At 35.2% G+C, this 22771-nt stretch overlaps 1 protein-coding gene and 1 long non-coding RNA gene across 2 annotated transcripts in view; one reads left to right on the top strand and one right to left on the bottom strand.

Annotated features, from left to right (window-relative positions):
• The window catches only part of LOC105394426 (mucin-5AC), a 64822-nt gene that overhangs the window by 31024 nt on the left and 11027 nt on the right, over positions 1-22771 (bottom strand). The window contains exon 3 of the mRNA XM_048624811.1: positions 20839-20923. Coding sequence (XP_048480768.1) covers positions 20839-20913 — 75 coding nt within the window. The 5' untranslated portion in view covers positions 20914-20923. The remainder of the gene's footprint in view (positions 1-20838; positions 20924-22771) is intronic.
• On the top strand, positions 13497-22076 carry LOC125489313. Its single transcript, XR_007266880.1, has 4 exons — positions 13497-13507; positions 19595-19598; positions 19962-19964; positions 21968-22076. It is a non-coding gene; the product is annotated as an uncharacterized LOC125489313 (long non-coding RNA).

Below are 22771 nucleotides of genomic sequence, written 5' to 3'. Positions count from 1 at the left end.
ATAAACCAAAATACTTTTAATTAATATTCTGTAGTTATTTTAATTCCAAAACAATAGGAAACCATAAATAATTAGAAAAATGTATTTCGTAATTTACCTACTACGAAAAAGTCACCATAAAATATGATGTATCTTTTCCCATTGTTTTGAATTAAAATAACTAAGTAAAGAATGTTAAATCTGGTTGGTATCACTATGATTTAAAAGTATTTTGGTTTATGTTCGAGACTTTTTAAAAAGCCAGGCAAATTGCCATACAAAATGCCTAATGTCCTTTGCAATTAAAAACTATTCTCGACATCAGAACCAAGAGGGCCGATGTCCATTTTTGCAACTTTTCAGTAGAGCTAAAATAAACTTTTAAATCAGTATAAAACAAACACAGATGTTTTTTTTGGAGTCCAAATACATTATTTCGCTCGGCTTGTTAATGAAAATACAAAAGCGTTTCATTTGAAAACAATTCCTATGCTATATTAGCGACAAAATCAAGTTTTGTGTCTTTGAGTATGGATATCAGCCCCATTTTTCGACTGTAAATAGTAACTTAAAGGCTCACGTCAATAAAAGACCTTACGGCTGTATAGATTTTAAAAACACTAGACCAAAAATCAAAGCCTTTGTTAACATCGGACCTTTTGGTTCAAGAAAATAGAATATCACTTTAAAAAAATCCCTATACCTATTATAACAACAGACTGTATGGTTCGGGGAAAATAGTATTTAAGATGAATTTTGGCTTGCATATGTCTACATAAGATTCAATGGCTCTAAAAAAATATAAAATAACTACGGTATACCTTTATTTATAACTATTTGGTTCGAATTGAAATAAAATTATACTCAAGAAAATTAAACAAATGGCCAAATTTTGTGTAATATACGACTCTTTGGCTCTGAAATTATTTATTATATTCAAGAAAATTAAACAAAGGACCCAAATGTGTGTTATATACGACTCTTTGGTTCTGAAATTATAAATGTTTGAAGTTTTTATTTAAAAAATTGAAATAGTAAACAGGTATGTATAAAGAATAAAACGACAAAAACAAATAGTGGCCCTGTAAGTCGTGGTCCAAAAGAAAACGGGCGATAGGTAGCATCATTTCCAGCATTAATTAGTTATATTTATGACCGTATTGCACTAGGAAATCTTTAGAAAAATACGCTTTTATCGACAAGCTGTTGTAAATTCATTAGTAAAGGCCTAGAACATTTCCTCGGACTAACTGGACTGGAAACTGAGGAAAATCATCGTCCTACCGATAACCAGAAAGGACTGCCGATACCCGCGAAGCTATCGTTCCATCACGCTATCGTGTGGAGCAGTTTGGTTTCCACAGTAGTCCACAACGCTGCAGCTTGAGCGCTTCCTGCATCTTATGGCTTTGAACGCTACAAGGGCCGAACACATTCGTTCGATCGAGTGTGGCATGCGGAATTGCTGTACAAGTTGTCTCAGACGACCACGTCGCTGGCAATTGTGCAGACAGCGGCTTCATTTGTGGACGAACGCTGTTTCTACGTTTTAGTCTAGGACGCCGACTGCACCCTGCGAGAGATCTAGAGTTCCTCAGAGCAGCTGCCTGACTCTACGTGGCCTAAATAGACGATATCCTAACACTGGCGAGCAAGTGTGGAGACGACGTGGTTTTATTGGCTAAAAGTGTGTGGTTCGTCTCATCTCAGAAAGCAAACCTGGCCGTATCAAACACTGAATCACCTGCCGGAATGGCTGGAAAAGTGGTGCATGGTGGTCAAAGTGGGCACTGCGATGTTGTCCAGCCGCACCTGCACGCCGGCTAAGAAGCTGCAACCCCGAAGTAATTTCGTCGTCTGAAGATCCTCAGTCAATCAACTCAGTCAAGTATACCTGAGGGTGACGATTGAGCGCACGCTCACCATGAGTGTTCAAGCGGTCAACACAGTCTACCAGGCGAAGGCCGAATGGGCTATGCTCTGTCCCATGTTGGCTTCCCGACTCCTTCTGCGCACGAAGCTGGGGATCTTTAAACCATACATGGTATTAACTACGCCGCTCCGGCGTACTCACTATGCTCGACGACCAACTGCAAGAGGCTCCAGGTGCAGCTAAACCTGACTCTGAGGACTATCGTCGGGGCTGAATGGTACGTTAGAATTGACGTCATCACCCGCGACCACAAGATCAAGTCGGTAGAGGAGTTTGTGATCCGTCTGCCGCGTATCATGTAAGATCCCGCCTAGAATAGGCCGCACAAACATCTTCACTGCCTCAGCTCACCTATGACCGGCCTCACAAAGGCAGACCCTATCCTTGCGAGCTCCTACTGTTGGCACCAGCCGACGAAACGGCTCCCTGAGTCTATCCACCGAACCGGACAACATTAATCGGGAGCTAAGCCGGCGTCCTGAGAATTAAGCGGCTGCATGCCACCTGACTGAATAGGCACCCGGAAGGCTGAGGAGCTGAAGGCCCGGGCAAGGAGTGAATCCCTGAAGAAGAAAATTCACTCGCTTGTAGAATTTGTAGTTACTTCACCAGCCAGACAGACGAACCTTAAAGATAGAAATTGTGAACACTTCTGCTTCCTTTGCCGCCTATTTTGAAAAAGGAAATTGCAACTTTATTATTTATCCTGTCTCCTTCCTATCTGCATGTTTAGGTATCCCAAGACCTCAGAATCGTACGGTGTCTTTGAAAGTATCGTACCGTAGGGACCATTTAAATATAAAAATCTTGTATGTCTTAAATAAATAGATAAGATATGAATTCTATATATCTCACAACAAGGATAAGTAAAATCGGTGGGCTTATTACTTAAAGAAGTCAATGAGGTAGGTAGGTGGAGAGATCTTCCACCTATCTACCAGATTGACTTGGCAATCGCACTAAGCAATGTGATTTAATAAACTCATAAATTATGTATTAGTTGTGAGGTATATAGTGTTTTCATGCGATTTTCAAGTCAATCTAATTATTTAAGAATTACATGTTTTTTGCTTATAACTTAAAATAGTCTCCTATTTTTTGCTTATAACTTAAAATAGTCTCCTATTTTAAGTTATAAGCAAAAAACATGTAATTCTTAAATAATTAGATTGACTTGAAAATCGCATGAAAACACTATATACCTCACAACTAATACATAATTTATGAGTTTATTAAATCACATTGCTTAGTGCGATTGCCAAGTCAATCTGGTAGATAGGTGGAAGAATTACATGTGGAGAATTACATGTTTTTTGCTTATAACTTAAAATAGTCTCCTATTTTAAGTTATAAGCAAAAAACATGTAATTCTTAAATAATTAGATTGATTAATTATTTAATCGAATCGAATAAATAATGAATTAACGTACCCTTTAGTAGAAACTGATAAAATAAACTTACTTGGTATTAAGTACGTGATACTCACAAATTTTTTTAACGGTTGCGAGGCTTTTTCCAAGTTATGTTTTTGATGGCATTATGCTTTGTCTCGCTCATACTGTGTGAAAAAACTAGTGCTGTCTCTTTTTAATTCGGGGTTTTATGAACTTAACTGAATATGTTTCGAACCATAAGGTCTGATGTGAAAATGTAACCGCATAGAAGTGATATTTAGTTGGACAAAAGGGTACGTTATTGATATGAGATCAACTATTTGCAAGTACTTCTGGACTGTTGTTTACAAACGACCGTAAAAAATAACATTATTTTCATATTTGTACAGCCATAACGCCTGAAATTATAAACAGTCTGTATGGTTCCAGTGAACTGTGGATATGCGACCACTTTTAAGAAATTGAACTTTTGAACGAAAAGAGATAGAGATACGTGAGTTAGACTAAAAGAAAGAGGACAAAAAACTGATAAAAGATCTCTTAAAAAGTGATTTTCGCAAAAAGTGGACATCGGCCCTCTTGGTTCTGATGTCGAGTATTGCTCACTACGGAGTCGAACCCGGGACTTTCTCAATTTTTTTTTTTTTTTTTTTTTTTTTTTTTTTTTTTTTTTTTTTTTGTTTTGTTTATTGTTTATTGAGAACACCAACAGCGTAACAATATAATTTTAACAAAACTTAAATCTTAATAGTAAGGCCAATAACAGGTATCCCTAAATTAACTTAGTGCATTTCAACTAGGTAAATAATAGAAATAACTATAACTATCTAACCAAAGAAATTAATACTACTTACAAACAAAATGCTAGAAAGAACTTAATAGGAATCTACCATTGATGATAACAGTTACTGAGGTTACACTACATCGAAATAAATCTAAAATACATATTTTCATGCACATACACACATATACCATACATACGCGTACATATCATAATAAACGTATATACCTAATACAAATCCAAGAACGCTGAAGAAAATCACTGCAATTATTGCAATTATTTATTTAGAGAGGTCGCAAAATAAAATAATATTATTTTATTGTATTAAGTAATTTGTGTATAATAAGTCTTTTAAATGTGTCTTTTGAGTCAATGCAGAAGAGCTTTAACCACTGTAGCATCCGGTATTCACTCTGAGAGGAAGAAGACATGTAATTATCAATGCGAGTGAGTCATAAGGTAAGCTAATTACGTGACATATTGTTGTCTATTGTTACCGCGGGTCGTGAGAAAATATTTTTATTGGTGTTAATTGATCACCGTTTAGTCACATTACAGCCATTTAGTGGCTTGTTAAATATCTTTGTTTACTAATAGCTCTTATACCGAAGCTATGGAGAGGATGTAATAGAAAGGAACCCTTATTAGCGGCTCCATTCATTTCAATCAATTCGGGATACTTTTACCTTTATTGTTATCAATTCAATTATCTAGATCAACATTGATGTGGTCCTACGACGGTAAGAGGTATGTAATAATTATGCTATGTCTAGCCTAGGCTTATCAGGCTAGACATTCAATTTGTACTATTAATTTCGCAACACTATGTAATTACAAAAAAGGAACGATCTACCAGCTTTGCATTACCCAAGCTTTTGTTTCAAAATTTGAGGTAAACCAATTGTTATGTTACATTTTAAAGTAGTTACATCTTGTTTTGCTTCTAAATACGGTGTTTTTGGTTAAAAAATAACAATTTGCTGCTCGATGATACGATCAGAGTATTACGAAACAATTACTGGGACGAATAACTGCTGGCATGAGACAAAGACCCAGTGTTTCATTTGACAATGTCACGTTGAGCACAACTTAAGTATGAAACTCCATACTGTAATTGGCTGAATTGTCATGGACAAATCGTTTTACTGAAAAAAGAAACTGGGTCACAGTGTGGTTTTGTAAATAAACTATGTGTACAAATTTATAAATTCATAATTTAAAAAAAAAGACTTTATACCGCTATTATTACTTATTGTACTACTACCACTTGAATACTCTAAATTTTTAAAATAAAGTTCAGACAAACTATGTAGATTGGTTGGTGGTGGTGGTTATACAATTAAGTTGCGGATTCCATTAATATTTAGGAACCTCAGTACTAACTTTATGTTGAACGAAATGCAAGTCAATATTGTTAATCACAATTTAAGTTATCTACTGCAAGTTAGTAAATACGTATTATAAGTAAAACTTCCTTATATAGTTATCTGTGGACATAGCCCATCAAAATAATGATAGAGTCAGCGTAACCGCTTCTAAATGAGCTTCGCCTGAGCTTTTCATACTTCGTTACATTGTTACATACAAATTACGGCTTTCGGTAATAGCTGAGTCATTATGATGAGGAAATTAGGTGTTTAAGTTTAAGAACCTTCTTATAACATTTAGGAAACAAACTGGTATAGTTTACTAGACTTTTTTTTGCACTACTATACAATTTGCTCCCTGTACCTCCTGCAGGTTGACTGGTAGAAAATGCTTTTAGCATTAAGTCCACCTGATTGTACATCATTGCATTTGTATATTGTGCAATAAAAGAATAAAATAATAATAATAAATAAATAATATTTGAAGTCGTAAGTATACGTATACTTTTTTGCCTTTGTTTATTTTATATTTTTTTATGGACCAGATTTATGACCGTCTTTATAACACATTAAAACACATAGAACATTTATCTATAGGTATATTTATTATTCGTTTTATTCACTCTGTATAAAATGCTCTCGTGTCACGAACTCAGCCGTTCTCTTTAACGACAGCCGCAATCGTTCTCTCATCAAAAGTACAACCTTAAACAACTTCATTGATACATTTCAATAGAATAAATCATGGTGAAGATGTCCATCTGTCTGTCGAGCCCATTGGGTACATGTACTAGGCCGCCATAGTCACGAAGAGCAGGTGAACATCCGAATATCAAGTTACGCAACTAAAGTCCAAAGCATTCAAAATTCACAAGCCATTTTCAGCTTAAAACATAAGAACAGTACAGTCAAATTGTTTTATCATTAGCAGTCGGCTACTGCATTGTTTGTCCGCTGCGGGTCAAAAGTGATGCAGATGAATCGATTAGAGCAATTAGGTTCCAAGTGATTTGGATGCGCTAATGTAATAGATGATTATATGCTTTATTGTAAAGTTTAAGAAATTATGTAATGTTATAAAGAGGCCAGTTTAGTTTAGTGTTGACCTTAACAAAAAAAGCTTCGAAAATTAAGTTGCGTTGAGCTTTTGGATGTGCTTAAGGAAATACAAACATTTATCACAACTCCGAAATCACAATGCATGGCTAGAAAGTGGAGTGTCAAAGTCATTACAAGAACAATAATGATATTACTATGTTGAGGACATTGTGTATTCATACGAAGTGCTCTTGTAGCGAGCCTGCCCGCTCTGTTTGAATAAGAATTAGTTTGAATGGTGTGTGACCTCTGACTTCTTCTTTCACTCTTATATGGACAGTTGCATGTTGAGATAATATTACTAAGCGGTTGTGTGAGTAATTTGTTGTGACTTGGAGTCGCTTGGAGTACAAACCGTGGATTTATTATTTTGTGTAGGTAAACGATGCCGATGTGATGTGTAAAGGTAGTTAAATTCTATCAACATCGGCCGCATAGTCTTGTCATGTGTATTATACGAGTAAGATAATAATTATAGGGATTGGACCATAAGTACCTATTTGTTCATCTCATCCGGACTCATCAACATTGGGCAGACACATCGATAGGGCCACACGTATCCGCTTCTATATGTTTATCCGTTATGGTGTTGTTGTTGATATTCCTTGGCAAAGACTTCATAATAATATAATATATGACTGTGTAAGTTGGTGACGTGTCTAGACAATGTAACTGTTTATGCTGCTTACTCACTACACAAATGCATTTAAACCTATTTCGTATCTCGAATACTTATTTCGTATTGAGTTAACGGACGTGGCCTATGACAATTGTGTTATTTTACATACGTACATACATCATGACTGTAATCCCCGAAGGGGTAGTTAGAGGTGACTCACAAGCGGGTCACCCACTTTTTGCTGTACATTTGTACTCACGTGATAGGTCCCGAGCCGTATCCAATATACAATGCATTGAAGTTAGATCAGTTAACACTAACTTTAAAAGATTACTTACTATTTAAACTGATTAGTTCAGAACAGTTATAACCTTATAACAGTTCAACAACTTAGCTTTATATAAAACCACAATAATTAATTTGTTTAGATAGGGCGTCTTGCACAACAAAGTTAAATAAAATTAAATAGTTTGTCTCTTGCTCTGACAGTATAATGTCAGAGCAAGAGGTCATAGATTTAATTGTATTTAACTTTGTTGTGCAAGACGCCCTTAGATGCGTAAAAATCTACGGCCTTACGTAATAATATAATAACGAAACTGTGTAAAATTTTCTGGTGCATTCAATATTTTTTAATTCAAACTAATAGATGTGTGGAAATATTTGATTCATAATATGTGTGTTAACTCTAATAATAAAATATGATTGATGCTAAACTTTCTAACTACTATGTCACTCTAACACAATCTAAGAAGTAGTAGAAGTACACAAACAGTGTATGACTTGTAATTATAAACTTAGAACCAAATTCCATCGGCCCCGTGGAATAGTGATTTTTTTTATAAGCATGGCTCAAATTCGAATCCTACTCAATAATCTAAAAGGTTACTTAATAATAAAGTGTCTTCAGAAGATTTCCGGAGACTTTCCCCAATTTTCTCATAATCTGAAGTGGTTTCCTCACCAACCACTGTTAGCTAATATTACGGTATATTATTAGTATTTTTACCATAGAGTTAACAACCTCCATGGCCAGTTAATGCGTCTTCCGACACGCAACCTAGGAAGCCTTATCGCGTGGATGACCCTTATGGTTATTATTACAGAGGTGTCAAATTATTGTATTGTTCTCTTATGTCATGAGGGTTTTTTTTGTTGGAGTTCATGGAAATAAGGTTATTCGATAATTGAATGCTTTTTAGCTAGCATGCCAGCTTATGTTAACTTTTTATGATTAATATTAATAAGCTAGTGTTTTTTTGTCGATTCACATTGAACTGGGTATACAAATGTGGTTTCGCAAATTGTAATCATTACTTAAAACCTAATGCATTGAGTAGTTCGGGTTAATCAAAAAGTATCATTCAATATTATTACTCTTACCTACCCGGTTTCATATCAATTTATAGTACTAATCCTCATCTACAGCATATTTTATGACACCAATCAATGTAAAGGCTATAAGGTCATTTATGAAAGGACCATTAAAGCATTTAAGTAGCGATGAGCAAACAGTAAAAGTAACTACTGTAATAATTACATGCACCGGTCACGATTCACTAATTTTGACCTGAGACGATGAGTAGCGCTAATAGTGCAATAGTTTTGAAATCTAGGCGATTTGTGCATTTGATAAAATAACTATTTCATTACATGCACTTCATTATTCTATTATTAAATGATACAACGATCAGATCTTTTGATAATAGAATTGGTGTTTAATGTGATACCTTTCAAATACTTTATGCAATATTCTAGAGCTCTTTATTCAGGTTATAGATTTAGTACCTAGGAATATGTATCTAGTATATGTGTCTATGCATGTATACCCAACCTAAATGTAACTTTTATTGTGACCATGCCTATTTTTTAACTTTATAAAAATATTATAGTCCTTACTTTTCTTGGTGTCCGATGTCAGTAAACGCAATGCATAGATACACAATAGTCTAAACTAGCTCGTTTATGACGTCCAAGTGAACAGTATTAGCCAGCTAGATCTAGGTCAAGTTTCTAAAGTCTAGTCTAGTGGTAGTGCCAGCCGGATTATAATTGCCGTTTGATAATACGCCTGCATAAAGGATATTAGCGTAGCTTTCAAGTTAGTTAATATTTTGTTAGTCAGATAAGCGCAAAGATAATGCTTTATAATAAAAAAATCTATATACACGATCTATCTATAAATCTATATAAAATCTATCTACACATGTAAAAAATATAAAGATTATAACTACTGAAATAGTGTAATCATGTGTAAAAGTGAAAATATACTTTCTCATTAACACAGCTAATTTACATAAAAAATAAGTAAATGACATGTACTCATACATGTACATGGGCCTACTTCAGCTGCGTCGATATCTCTGGGTACCTCGCCACTGGCAGTAGGTGAGGATTTCCGATACCTTGGCTCCCTTCTACAGAGTAATGGAAGTATTGACAGGGATGTGACGAGACGAATGAATGCGGGATGGATGAAATGGAAACAACTCACCGGCACGAGTGGCACGACGTGTGATCGCAAGATGCCAATTAAGATCAAAGGCAAAATATATAAAAGCGTCATAAGGCCGGTGATGTTGTATGGGGCTGAGTGCTGGGCAACCAAAGTATGCAATGAGAAAAGGATGCATGTGACAGAGATGCGAATGTTGAGATGGATGTGTGGTGTTACAAGAAAATATAGAATACGAAATGAGTATATAAGGGGAAGTATGAAAGTGGCTCCTATAGTGGAGAAGATGAAAAGCCATCGTCTTTCTTGGTTTGGGCATGTCATGAGAAGAGAAGATGATTATGTTACAAAGAAAGTGTTGGAAATGAGACCCGAAGGAAGGCGCAAGAGAGGAAGACCAAGAAAGACGTGGCTTGATTGCGTGAAAGAAAATATGAGAGAGTGTGGAGTGAATGAGGATATGACAGAGGATAGGGTAAAATGGCGTGACATGACCAAAAAAGCCGACCCTAAATAAGGATAAGGCAAGGAAGAAGAGAGAAGAAGACATGTACTCATAGGTACCATGACAAAATTTGATGGAATACTTAAAGTACAATAAAATTGTGTAACAACTAACGAGATACGAATACTGCCCGCCAAGTATTGTGGCACTCGCGGGAATTCCTACGTGAGATGCATTCATACTGTCTATGACTAACTCACTTTTACTTTCGGAACTATACTACAAAGCCCCAAAAATAAAGAGAAACATTTCTAATACCACGTCGCAAAGCCAGCTCATATAAAGTGACAATAATGCTTTCTTATTTTTCACTACACTGACTGAATATACTATAAATCTTAGTAAACCTTTCTACCTATCTCAAGAAATATACAAACAGTGATGATAAACAGCTAGGTAATTTTATGAAAATTATGAGTTAGTAGATTAATTATGGATGAACGACTTTTTCATATTTTTGACATTGATGATATTCACGAGGACGAAATAAAAATTTATAAGTGCCTACTTGTATTTTTATCATCTAATCTTGTAGCTACTGTACTTTATACACTTTTAATAATGTCACGTTAAGACATTACACGTACATAATTATAGTTTTATTGTTTTAAATGCTGCAATAACGTAGAAAATGTCACTACCTTCAACTTTTGACCACCAACTTTAGTGATTCTCATGGCAGTGCCTTGACCGATACTATCTTTAACTTAAACTTGACTTTATTATAAATGCAGTGAGCCCCAGATCAATTGACATTTACTATAATGGGGCTCGTTTAAACCAGATTCGTTTTCTTTTATGGCGATGCTCTTCGAAACTTAAAATTTCTTCTCGCTACACGACGCATTTAAAGGCATGTTATCTTTAATTTACGTATATATATAGGTACCAGTTACCTTCCATACTCCAAAAATTTACCAATAATTATTAAATTACATTATCCATAATTCCATACAGAATTGTCGGTTGGTTGGTAGGCGGTTGTTGTCATCACTACGCAAAATGTTACAAAAACGAATAATACAATTACAAACAAATTAATTCCAGAAAGTTGCAAAACCATAGAAACTTGACATTGACTTGGGTTCGCAAAACTGCGAACTAATCGAACTGGAAAATAACTTATAAAATCAAGATTGCAATAGAATTTGTTGCGCTAGATGTTACAGCGAGCGTGCGCGTGTCGTGCACCAAACTATTAAACTGGTAACCTGGTTGACGGGCAATTGTCTTATCTAGATGTAGATACACTGTGTCATAAATTGAGTTTGCCAATAACTTAACGTGGTAAGTTCCGAATGGCTCTTTGTTTTATTTTTTACCGAAAATGATGCTATTCAATTAAGTAACGATTGAATTATGTTGCACTTAAAATTATAAGAAGAATAATACACAATCTACCTATTATTTTAAACAAAATGTAATATAATTATGTAAGTTTTCTGTCGTCATGATGACAAAAATTATGTGTTTTATGTTTAAAATTTAAAGGATAAGTTTGATTCTTTTCGAAAGTAATGATAGTTTGAGTACAGTCACACGGAAGCTAATCAAACAGAAGTGCCCATTAAGGGCAAGTCAATCGTATGTAGGTACAGTATCTGAAATTATTTGAACTCCAAGCTGTATCGAATCAAGTCAGACTGGTATGTTATACTTACGGATCAGGCTGTGACGTAACTTGGAAACTTTATGTCACCATTATGAGAGATTATACTGGTTATATTTGCAAGTCTTGATGCTTTTATAATGCAGCGGCAGTGGTTAGAACTGTTCGGACATTTTGAAGAAAATCTCATTTTTGACCAAAGGAAAAACATGATTTATATAGAGGATTTGTATGTTTTAAATGACAACCTCGATGTAACTAACCTCTAATATAGCCGTGACTATTCCGTGCGATCTTTTTATGGCTCTATAAACAAAAAATGTTTTTTTCTGTCAAGATATTAATTTGTATAACTACAACTGAATAGTAGAACTTACTGTCTTTGTTAAGAGTGTTCTGAAATAACGGAAGCTATAATATTTATATGATCTTTCCTAGGGCAAGTAAATTCAGGAAACCGTGGACCGTATTGCAGTATCGAGCCTCCATTACATTTTATAGCAACAAATTCCACAAAATGTGAGCACACGACACGCTTCACCGATCGAAGCTTGTATATCACTAGGTATTTTGTTTGTTCTTAAGACCAATTGGTAAATATTAACGGGTCCATACCAAAAGCTATACCTATATAAAAAAGAATAGTACAGACATAAAAAATACCTTTAAGATGAATAAAATTGATAAAGCATTTCATACAATACAATCCAAGCCAAGACCAAGAAGATATGATGATAATTGATAATACGATGTAGAAAATGGGACTAAGGAAAACGGAAGTTAATAATAATATGTATGTGTGTGTATACCATGTTTATATTTTGTACCCAATAAGCTAAACCATACGATTACCCCGACAAAAATGTAAGTAGGCAAGTAAGTACTTAATAAGTACTTAATAACATTTCTCTGTGGCTTATTTCTCTTGCGTAGATCGCGCGTGCGGCGTTGCCCATATTACACGGAACTCGGGTTTCCGCTTTTACTTATACTTAAGTACATTTTTAATATGCGTATTTCCGTAAACTCTAATTGTGTGTTGTTAGTAGAAATGCTGTTATTAAAGATTGGCTAACTAAGTACTTACTTACTTGATTTTTGTTCTAAGCTTCAGTATAAATAATGCATTTTAGTGGTCAACGCTAGGCTAGCTAAGAAGACTAGCTAGACAGCGACTCGCTAAGAAGAAGTAAAAAAAGTTTATAAGAAATATTTATTATTTTATTTATTTTTAATTTATTTTATTTATTTATATAAACATACGATTTAAAGCAAAGAGCGAATACTTCATACCTCTAATTTCATTTTGGTACTTTTATATACAATTGTTTCCCACATTCATCATAATAAAAAAATACTAGTTGTAGGTATTTAATGTACCTATTAACATGCAGTTATAGTGGTTCAGTTTAGAGTATCATATTACAATCGGTCACTCGTTATTTGGTAGTTAGATTGTCTGTCAGATAGTATTGTAACAGTATTGTTAGTATGAAATCTTGATATGGGGATAATAATTAAAAGAGAAGGTTAAATACTTGCTGACCTAAATTACAACTAAAGTACTCCAGAATCAGAAATAGACAAGAATGATAAATTAAATTATGCTTTCATAATTCAACAAACTCTATGTTTTATCGAAAGAACTTCCCAATATTTACTTAATTGATGTAGCTATACATGTTACTTATACATCAGAAAACATCATTTCAAATAATACAAGCCTAAATGGTGTTTACGTCTGGATGTCATAATTTATGTAGATCAGTCATTCATTATTATGCTGTCATTAATCAGAAATGGACGTGCAAGAGAATACGACAACATTCTACAATCGAAAGTGATAGATTCATTATGAGTTTATAACAGATACATTGCACTCGCTTACAGAATTCTGATATTACCGACCAGAAAAAAATATCGGCATGAAGATATAGATTAAGATTGATAATTATACGAGATTAATACTGAAATATGAAGTACTGTCTCTAGGTATTCTATTAAAAGATCAGCTTCACAGGGATCGAGTGAAGACGTGTTGTTGTTACATTGGAATGTTAAAATATGTCCGATGCAACAACCAATTTAGGATCAATTTAGTAGATGATGGTCGTTTTAGGTAATTTAGGCATAAAATGGGGTTGTAGACGGTAAACTAAATTGTAAATTGTGTGCACGAATCGCATGTCCGAATTTCGAAACATATAAGTTTAAAATATATCTGCAATGGTAGAATACTTACTTAGGTACTTCATGTGATTGTCTTCATTATATTCACTTCCATTCAAAACTTTGACAGTCACTCAAGTACCTATAAAGTCCTGATGTAGAAAAACCTTGTGCAAGTAAAAACTAACTTAATTCCATAATAAATCCCTAGTTAATCTTTAATGCGACTACTTCAGCTATATCATTACTCCTAGATCAATTGTCTATGCATTGGCGTGATCACTGCGCCTGTCATTAGACCGTTTAAGAATTTCATACTAGTGGCGTGCGCGCGCAGATGAAATAACTGGCTGACGTGAATTATGAAATAGCGTCTTCAGCGAATGCCGCGGGAGAAAGCGAGAAGGTTGATGCACTGTATTTTTTTAATTAATTCGTAATGCTACCGTAGACGACTCCGTAATTACTTAATAGCTAGTTTCGAGCGTGAAATCTGTATTTTTAGAACAATGTTTTTTAACAATGTGGTTTTATATGATCGGGTATTTTAGATACAAATACGTAGAAGCAAAAGCTGAATAGTTCTAGAATAATTGCAAATTTAACCGGATAATGTTAGAAGACTACAGTAGGTATTTGGTACTATAAAATTAGGGCTACTATAATTTGATAAAGATCAAATTATTATTATAGATTGACATAGTTCAACAGTGTATTTTTATTTCCGTATCCGCAACGTCAATATTTATGGTAGGTAGTTAGGGTAAACTACCCTATTGTTGACACCCCTCCATTTATTGACACAGCGCGGATTAAATAAAGAAAACAAGACAACGCTTCGTTCTATTTAGTTATATTTATCTTTGAATGCAGCAGTAATAGTTATTCTGTAATGGTAACACTCGGCAGTCATTTTTACAGCAATGGCTGACCAATAAAACATAGACAATTCGTGCCTCTCCGTTGCTTCTTTAAATTCCGCCATCTTGGATCGCTTTTTGCAAAGGATAGTGGCTACTTTAGGAATAAATTTGCTAGTATTTCTTTAAAAAATGGTTAAACTTGTTATTAGGACTGAAAAGGGAACAAAATTCCTTTTCCATTTCTTACCTCAAAAACCACTTATTTTCGGTTTTAACTTCGAATTTAGGTGGTGTCAATTATAGGTAGCACTTTTGGTAAATTTTCCTAATATTGACATATTGGGTCAATAATTGGAAGGAATGTTTTTTGTTTTCATGCTAATATTTTAGCTTTTTCCGGTAGTATATCCTATAATGATCACGTTGACACTATTTAATCATTTATCCCACACGAATTTCCAATTCATGACACAGTGTCAATACAGTGAAATCCAATTATCGACATAGTGTCAGTAATCTATTTCCCTATTATTGACATGTCTATATATAGGCAAAGTGTCAATAATTACGCTCATAAACGATAAATATTTTTATGGGAGCTTACCATAAAAGTGGCAGTGACAAGTGAAGCAGAAAAGAAACTTTTTCTGCTTCACTTCTCACTGCCTTTCTGCAACCTATATGAAGTCGTCTGACTATCAGGTGGCCTGCCAACTGCTCTACGTCCACCTGTCATCATTTTGCCTGGCCAAAAGTGTCCTGCACACTTCCCACCCAGCTGAATCCACCTCGTAATCTGTTTGAACTGGGATTCTGACCCGGTGGGTAAACAATTATCAAGATAGGTTAAGATTCACAAAATTTATTTATTTATTTATTTATTTCTTGGAAAACAAACAGCATGCTTAATACATAATGTTACTTATCAAATGAATAGTATATAGGCCAGTAAATTTAATGATATCCAGCTGTATCGTTCGTTTCGATTGGGACACTGGACATTACCTTAGTCTTGAACATGTTTATCTACAGGCCAACCCTCAAGGATGCTACGTGTAGTTCTGCGAGCATAAACTGGAGATATCAGAGGCATATTCATGATTCTTCATCAAAATAAAGATGCGACAAAGCTACACCACACTTTTTCTTTGGCCTTTCTCTTCCAGCAAGTACTTACCAGGTCTAAGATCAGCCTCGGTCCTGACGGCCAAAAAGCATGCTATGTCACGCTTGCCTGTTCGTTACCTCCACTCGAGAACTCGATTACTCCAACTGTCTTTCTTCTTGGGTGGCTGGCCTATTGGCATCTCACATTGGATCTCTGATGGATTGATTACACCAGTTCAGTCCGCATTACGACTTTATATCGGTGGACCTGTTAGCCCTGCTGTGACCACGTTTCTGAACCATATGGCATCAGCAGCAGGACGCACTAGCTGGAACCTTTGAGAAATGCCCAGGAGATCATGAGACGAAGCAGCCTAACTCAGTGGGACTAGTCTGCTAGCATTAGCATTAGATGGAGGATATATGTCAGATAACTAGCTGATGACTTATGGTATGTGACACTTATGGTGTTTCAATATATCACCAATATTTATCACGTGATATACCAAATAGAGAACCTGACCCATGGTACCCTCCCAAAGGTTTAATTCCTGTTTAAAACGGTTTTTATTAATATCAAGCATGTCAATAATTGGCACAGGAGGTGTCATAAATTGGAAAAACCGTGTCAATAATTGGGAAATAGGGGTTCTTTCAAATTTATAGCTGATAATAAAAAACTAAGACTATGGGGCCATTGTTTTGTCAAAAATATTATAAATTAATATACACCTGAAACCGCTACGGAAAAAATACCACAATACTAATATTTTATGCGTATTTATGGTCAGTTTTGCAGACGACTCGTCTTAAAGTGTCAATAATTGGGTAGTTTACCCTACGTTGACAGAGTAAACTCTGGTTACTCTTACTAAACGAAGGCAATTAAATATAAATTCTATATTGTAAGGATTACGGTTGTTTTGTGATTGTTTAAGTTGTCACGTTTATTCTATCATACGTTGCCGTTGGAATGAATATCAAGGTTAGATAGTAGCACAGTAGTAACTAACCTACAAGCTGTTATTGATTGGAAAAAAGTACTATGCTGTGCTTCTTTCCATTGGCGAGATGGTGACAAATACTAGCTAAGTATATAATATTTAAATACAAGTTTCCCACCGTAGTAAAAATGTTCACCAATCAGATTAACGCTTGTCGCTAACTACGACGCTAGAAACTGTAAAATTAAATAATATCGTTACATAATGTAGGGAGACTTCTAGGCATAATTAATATGAAAATTAGCTTAAATGACTTAATAATACCGACAAAGTAATATATAATGTAAGAAGTTCACTACTTAATAATTGTAGGTTTTGTAGCACGCGATCAAATTGGTATGGCTGCCTTACATTAACCATCGCAACGATTTACTAGAGCAATTGTATATCTAGCACAATTAACTTAGGTCACCATGACAAGAGTATAATTATATCGGTTGGTGATTTTTTTTAGTGTATCGTTTGGTGATGAACATAAGATTTAGACTAGCTACTTAGTATATACTTTAATGAAATTCATGATTTGTTTCTTTTAAAAATCGATTAAAACAGGTCTTTGAGTGTCCACTGAACGCAGCGGAGGCACAAAACTGAATTTATTTCGATACATGTCATAATAATATCTCAACTGTTATCTTTACTTGACATAAGCTACCGAATTACTAAAGCTTTTGGACACTTTACAATTGTCGTTGTGATATACGAAATTCAACTGTTTGACTAGAAAAAAAAAAAGTAAAAAAGTAAAATAGCATTTATTGCCAAAAACAAATGAAACCTACTACATAAAATACTTAATTCTATAGTAAAAACTAAACACATAACAATTAAGTACTTATAACAAGGACAGTAGGTAACTAGAATTAACATAAGAGTTATAATAAAATAGGTAAGTAGGTACTTCAGTTCTGGCAAATGGCATCATGCTCAGCAATGTCGACTGAAAGCTTGTTTCAGAACGACGCTGTTTTTCAGCATGCTCCAGTTTGTTTAGTTCTTGTAGTAGAATTTAGAAATCAGACAGAGGTGCCTTTTCAAACATAAAAATAATAGAATAAAAAATATATAAGAAAAAACATCCAGTAAAACAAAACATGGTAGTAACAAAGTAAAAATCTACTAAAAAAATTAAATAAATAAAAAACAGAATGAACAATAAATTATGCTATCAGGTGTTACAGTAGGTTTAGTGCATACTTATACTATAATATATTATGTTCATATAGATAGATTATATAGGTATCATGTGATTAAAGTTATATTTGTTTTTTATGTGTTGTGTGTGTATTGTAGGTAAATTGTGCGTATATATGTATATAAACATGTGTAGATGTGATAGATAGATATGTCAAATATTATATAGTGTAGAATCATTATAAATACAATTTTCATATGAAGAGGAAAAAAGGTTTTAGCGGTTATTTATTTTTTAAATATATACTTAGTTGCAGCTACTAAAATTTGTTTTTCTAGAATATGATGCTTCATTTTTCTTTTGAATGTAAGGTATGACATTGCTGTTTGTAATGGAGGCGGTATGTTATTCCAGATTTTTGCTGCGGCGTATTTAAAAGATCCTTTAAAGTTCTTGGTTTTGTGCTTTGGACAGGCCATGACTTTACGGACTTTACTACGAGTAAATATTTTGTGAGATTGCCCTTGCCACTCAATTTTATTAAATAAGTACAAAGGTTTCTCATTGTGTACCACTTTGTAGACAAGCCCGGCTAGATGCAATTCCCTACGGCCTTCCATTTTCATTATTTTTTTATTATTTAAGTACGGCGTAATATGACTTCGTTTGGGAATTTTAAAGCAAAACCGAGCGCACGCATTTTGTACCCGTTGTATAGCGCGACTGGTTTTTTCTAGTAGCCTAGGCCCATATACCGTATCACAATAATTAAAAATCGACAGTATCAGAGCCTCTGTAAGCATGATCCTAACCTCCTCACTGAGATAGTCTCTAATCCCATATAGGACCTTAAGGCGGAAGAAAGCTGTTCTGATCATGCGACTTATGTGTTCCTCGAAGCGCAATTGACTATCCATCAATAAGCCTAAGTTCTTTGCGGAACTTACTCGCTCGACCGTAACACCGTCAATTCTCAAATCAGGTGCGTTTGCTATAATTTGCTCACACTGCCGTTTTGTACCAAGAACAAGATATTTCGACTTTTTTGGATTAAGCACTAGTGCATTCTTTTTTGTCCATTGAAAAATATTTTCCAGGTCGTCATTTAAAAGCTGAACCGCGTCTCTTGTTTGTTGGTGCTTGAATGAGAAGTATAGCTGTGTGTCGTCCGCGTATAAATGAATTTTGCAGTGTTTGATAATAGTGATGAGATCTGTTGTATATAGAATAAATAAAAGAGGACTTAATATGGATCCTTGAGGGCAGCCTCGTGGCACATTTTTTATTTCAGATTTCTTAAGATCTCCTTTGCTATCTTCAGTAACAACAAATTGTTTCCTATTAGTCAGGAAGGACTTGAACCAGTCGCAAGTTGTGTGAGATATGCCATAGTATGTCATTTTTGCCAAAAGTAGCTCTGCACTGATGCAATCAAACGCACGCGAAAAATCAAGCAAAGCTAGAATACTTCCGTCACCTATATCAGCAGCCGCAATGACATCGTCTGTTACTTCAGCTAGAGCAGTAGCGGTCCCATGCTGTGTACGGAAGCCTGACTGGTTGGCCGGTAGAATAGCCGTGTCCTCCAGAAATTTAGTAAGCTGTGAACAGACCACACGCTCTATGATTTTAGACATGACCGGGAGTATGCTGATGGCTCTTAAATCTTTATATTGTTCTACCGAAGATGATTTCGGTAGTGGCTTGATTTTCGCGACCTTCCAATCCGCAGGGAAGATTTTATCATTTATCGATGCATTAACTATGTATGTGATGATTGGAAGGGTGACTGGCAGGGTCATTCGCAACATTTCAACGGTAATCGTGTCCCAACCAGCGGCATTAGTGCCTATTGCGTGTATTATTTTTGAAATTTCTTCTTGTTTGCAGTTACGTAGCGCAAAAACTTCTGAGCCCATACGGTTATGTGTGTAAAAATGTAGCAAGTCCTCGTCAATTTTACTGTCTCCCGGTACATCCAGAAAAAAGTTATTAATTTCGCCCGGATGGTTTAGATTTGGTGGGATATCTGGTAAACTAGAATTTCCGAGTATAGAGGTCTTTTTTAGGTAGTTCCACATCTTTTCTGGCTTCTGCTTATTATTATTTACGTAGTAACTGAAAAATGCTACCTTCTCTCGTCTTATGGCACTTGTGACCATGTTTTTAAGTTCTTTGTAGTACTCGAAATGGCCTTCTTTTTTGGTACGGTTAGCTCGATGTAATGCTTTATCTCGTAGAGACATCATTAATTTGATAGTATCCGTGAGCCAAGGAGTCGGGTAAAGGGTCTAAGGCTGGCCATACACGGACAGCTTGAAGCAGTCAGGATAGACTGCTTGAAGCTGCGACTGCACAGCAAACTACAGTCTTCTACGTAAACACATACACGGAACCGCTCGAGCAGTTACGACTGCTTCGGGCAGTCGGCAGCACGGTGAAATTTCATCGTGCGGTCAAGCAGTCGCCAGGCATACACTGACTGCTCGAGCTGTCGACTGGTCTCGCGCAGTTACCTCCGGGCCCCGCGCTCTTCATTCCACGTCGAGGACGCTTCCCGTGCTCGTGCTTCCTCCTCAAAATCCATGTCGCTACTGATTTGAATGGAATTGTCGAGCAGTTGATAACAACTGCTGCAAGCAGTTATCAATGGCAGCTTGAAGCAGTTGAATTTGACTGCTCGAGCAGTTCGTGTATGTTGGTCACTGGCAAACTGCTCAAGCTGTCCGTGTATGGCCAGCCTAAAACTCGTGTGTTTCAATGTCAATTTGTAACCTATTGTTCTATAAATTTTAGGAAAGATGGAGTAAGGCTACATACCTGAGTGTTCCGGAGCGCGTGTCCACTGACGGTGGCGAGCAGGGCCAGCGCCGCCCACCACACCGGAGCGCGCATCGTGGGCGCTGCAACAATGGAAACATACATTTAGAACTTCGGTGCTTGGTAGTAAAGCAAGGCATTTGGGCCTTCAGCATCATTGATTGCTGGATATACAATACAATACAATACAATCATCTTTATTTGCACCAAAACAGAAAAAAATAAAACTTAAAAATTAAAACAGTACAAAAAGGCGGCCTTTGGATGTACTTGGTAGTAAAGCAAGGCATTTGGGCCTTCATCATCATTGATTGCTGGATATATCCAGCAACCTATATACCTATAGGCCTAGAGTATGTATGTAAGCTTGCATGCAAGTATGCATTAAAGGTTTGCAACTATGTAAAATTCTAATACAGGGTGTTTAAATGTGTTAGAAAAGTAAGTTCTACAATAAAATATGGCAATGGTTATACAGTGAAACCTGGATAAGTAATATCCCGATGGACCAACATTTTTGTCCCACTTATAGAGGCAAGACAGTGTCTCAGATATCCAGGTTTTTATCATATAAGTTTCATTTACAGAGGGTCTCATACTAGATGCTATTACACAAACAGGAATATTACATGTAGTCCCAGTTAGAGAGGTTATGAATGTGTTTATCTCAGTTACAGAGGTAAATTTATTTAAAGTTTGATTTCAATAATTAACAGATATGGAGGTTTCCCACTCATCCAGGTCGCATTTATCCAGGTTTCACTATATAAGGATAAATTAAAAAAAATAACAGACTAAAATATGTTCCGATATATTGCATAAAAATGTGACACCTGAAGTAGCTACGTTCAATACTTACCAACATAAATATTGTAGGTAAGTACCTAAATAATTATTTTGATAACAATTCAAGTTGCGAGCTTTCTACATAAACTAACACTAGATTAAAGAATTAAGTACTGAAAGTGAATCTTGGAGACTCTTGAACAATGTGTCATAATTTATTTAAAGCCCACTTCACACACTGTTTGGTGCGAGTGTAAAGTAACGTACATTGCTGGGCTTGGTGGATAATATTTGCAAAACTTTCGAATCTTTCAAACTAACTCAGCAATGTACCTACGTCTAGTTGGACGTAGTTACGCAGAAAGGACTCAACCCACACAAACCTAGTTCTGAGATATAGACGTTTTAAGTTCTAATCGGTATTCTTCAGCAATGAAAAGCATCTTATATGTGGAAATAATCTTGTGTGGTGAAGCTATAACGAATATTTATTGAGTTATTAATGAAAATATGCACTTGGATCCTTTCTCCTAAATTGCTTTTTCTATGCAAGCAGGGAAATTCAACGTTTCGCAGAAAGGATCCAACCAAATATTTATTTTTATAAAATATTTTTTTAAATAACAATATGGTTTTTAAAGTAAAATATTTATATTGTAGACACAAGACATTACTTTTTTACACAAAATAAAAATTATATATCAAAAGTAAACCTATTATTAAATAATTTATATTGAAATGTAATCGGAAACAACATTTCACATCTATATAAAAATCTAACCGGAACTGTATTCGCAAGCGCAAAACTCTGGATCAACTTAACCGATTTTGATATTTTTTTTACAAAATAGAAGCCTACCTTTTTCGTGAGTATCTACGACCCGTTTGTATCCCATAATTTTCAGGATAAAGCATTTTGACGGAAAGCAAACCTCATAGAAAAAAGTTGGGCATGAATAAAATTCTAACCGGAAATGTGTTCCCAAGCGCAAAACTCTGGATCAACTTAACCGATTTTGATATTTTTTTTACAAAATAGAAGCCTACGTTTTTAGTGAGTATCTACGACCCGTTTGTTTCCCATAATTTTCAGGATAAGGCATTTTGACGGAAAGCAAACCTCATAGAAAAAAGTTGGGCATGAATA

Source organism: Plutella xylostella, chromosome 13 (genome assembly GCF_932276165.1).
Source record: "Plutella xylostella chromosome 13, ilPluXylo3.1, whole genome shotgun sequence".
NCBI lineage: Eukaryota > Metazoa > Arthropoda > Insecta > Lepidoptera > Plutellidae > Plutella > Plutella xylostella.
Note: the sequence above shows the minus strand (reverse complement) of the source record. Positions and strands in the feature narration are given on the sequence as shown.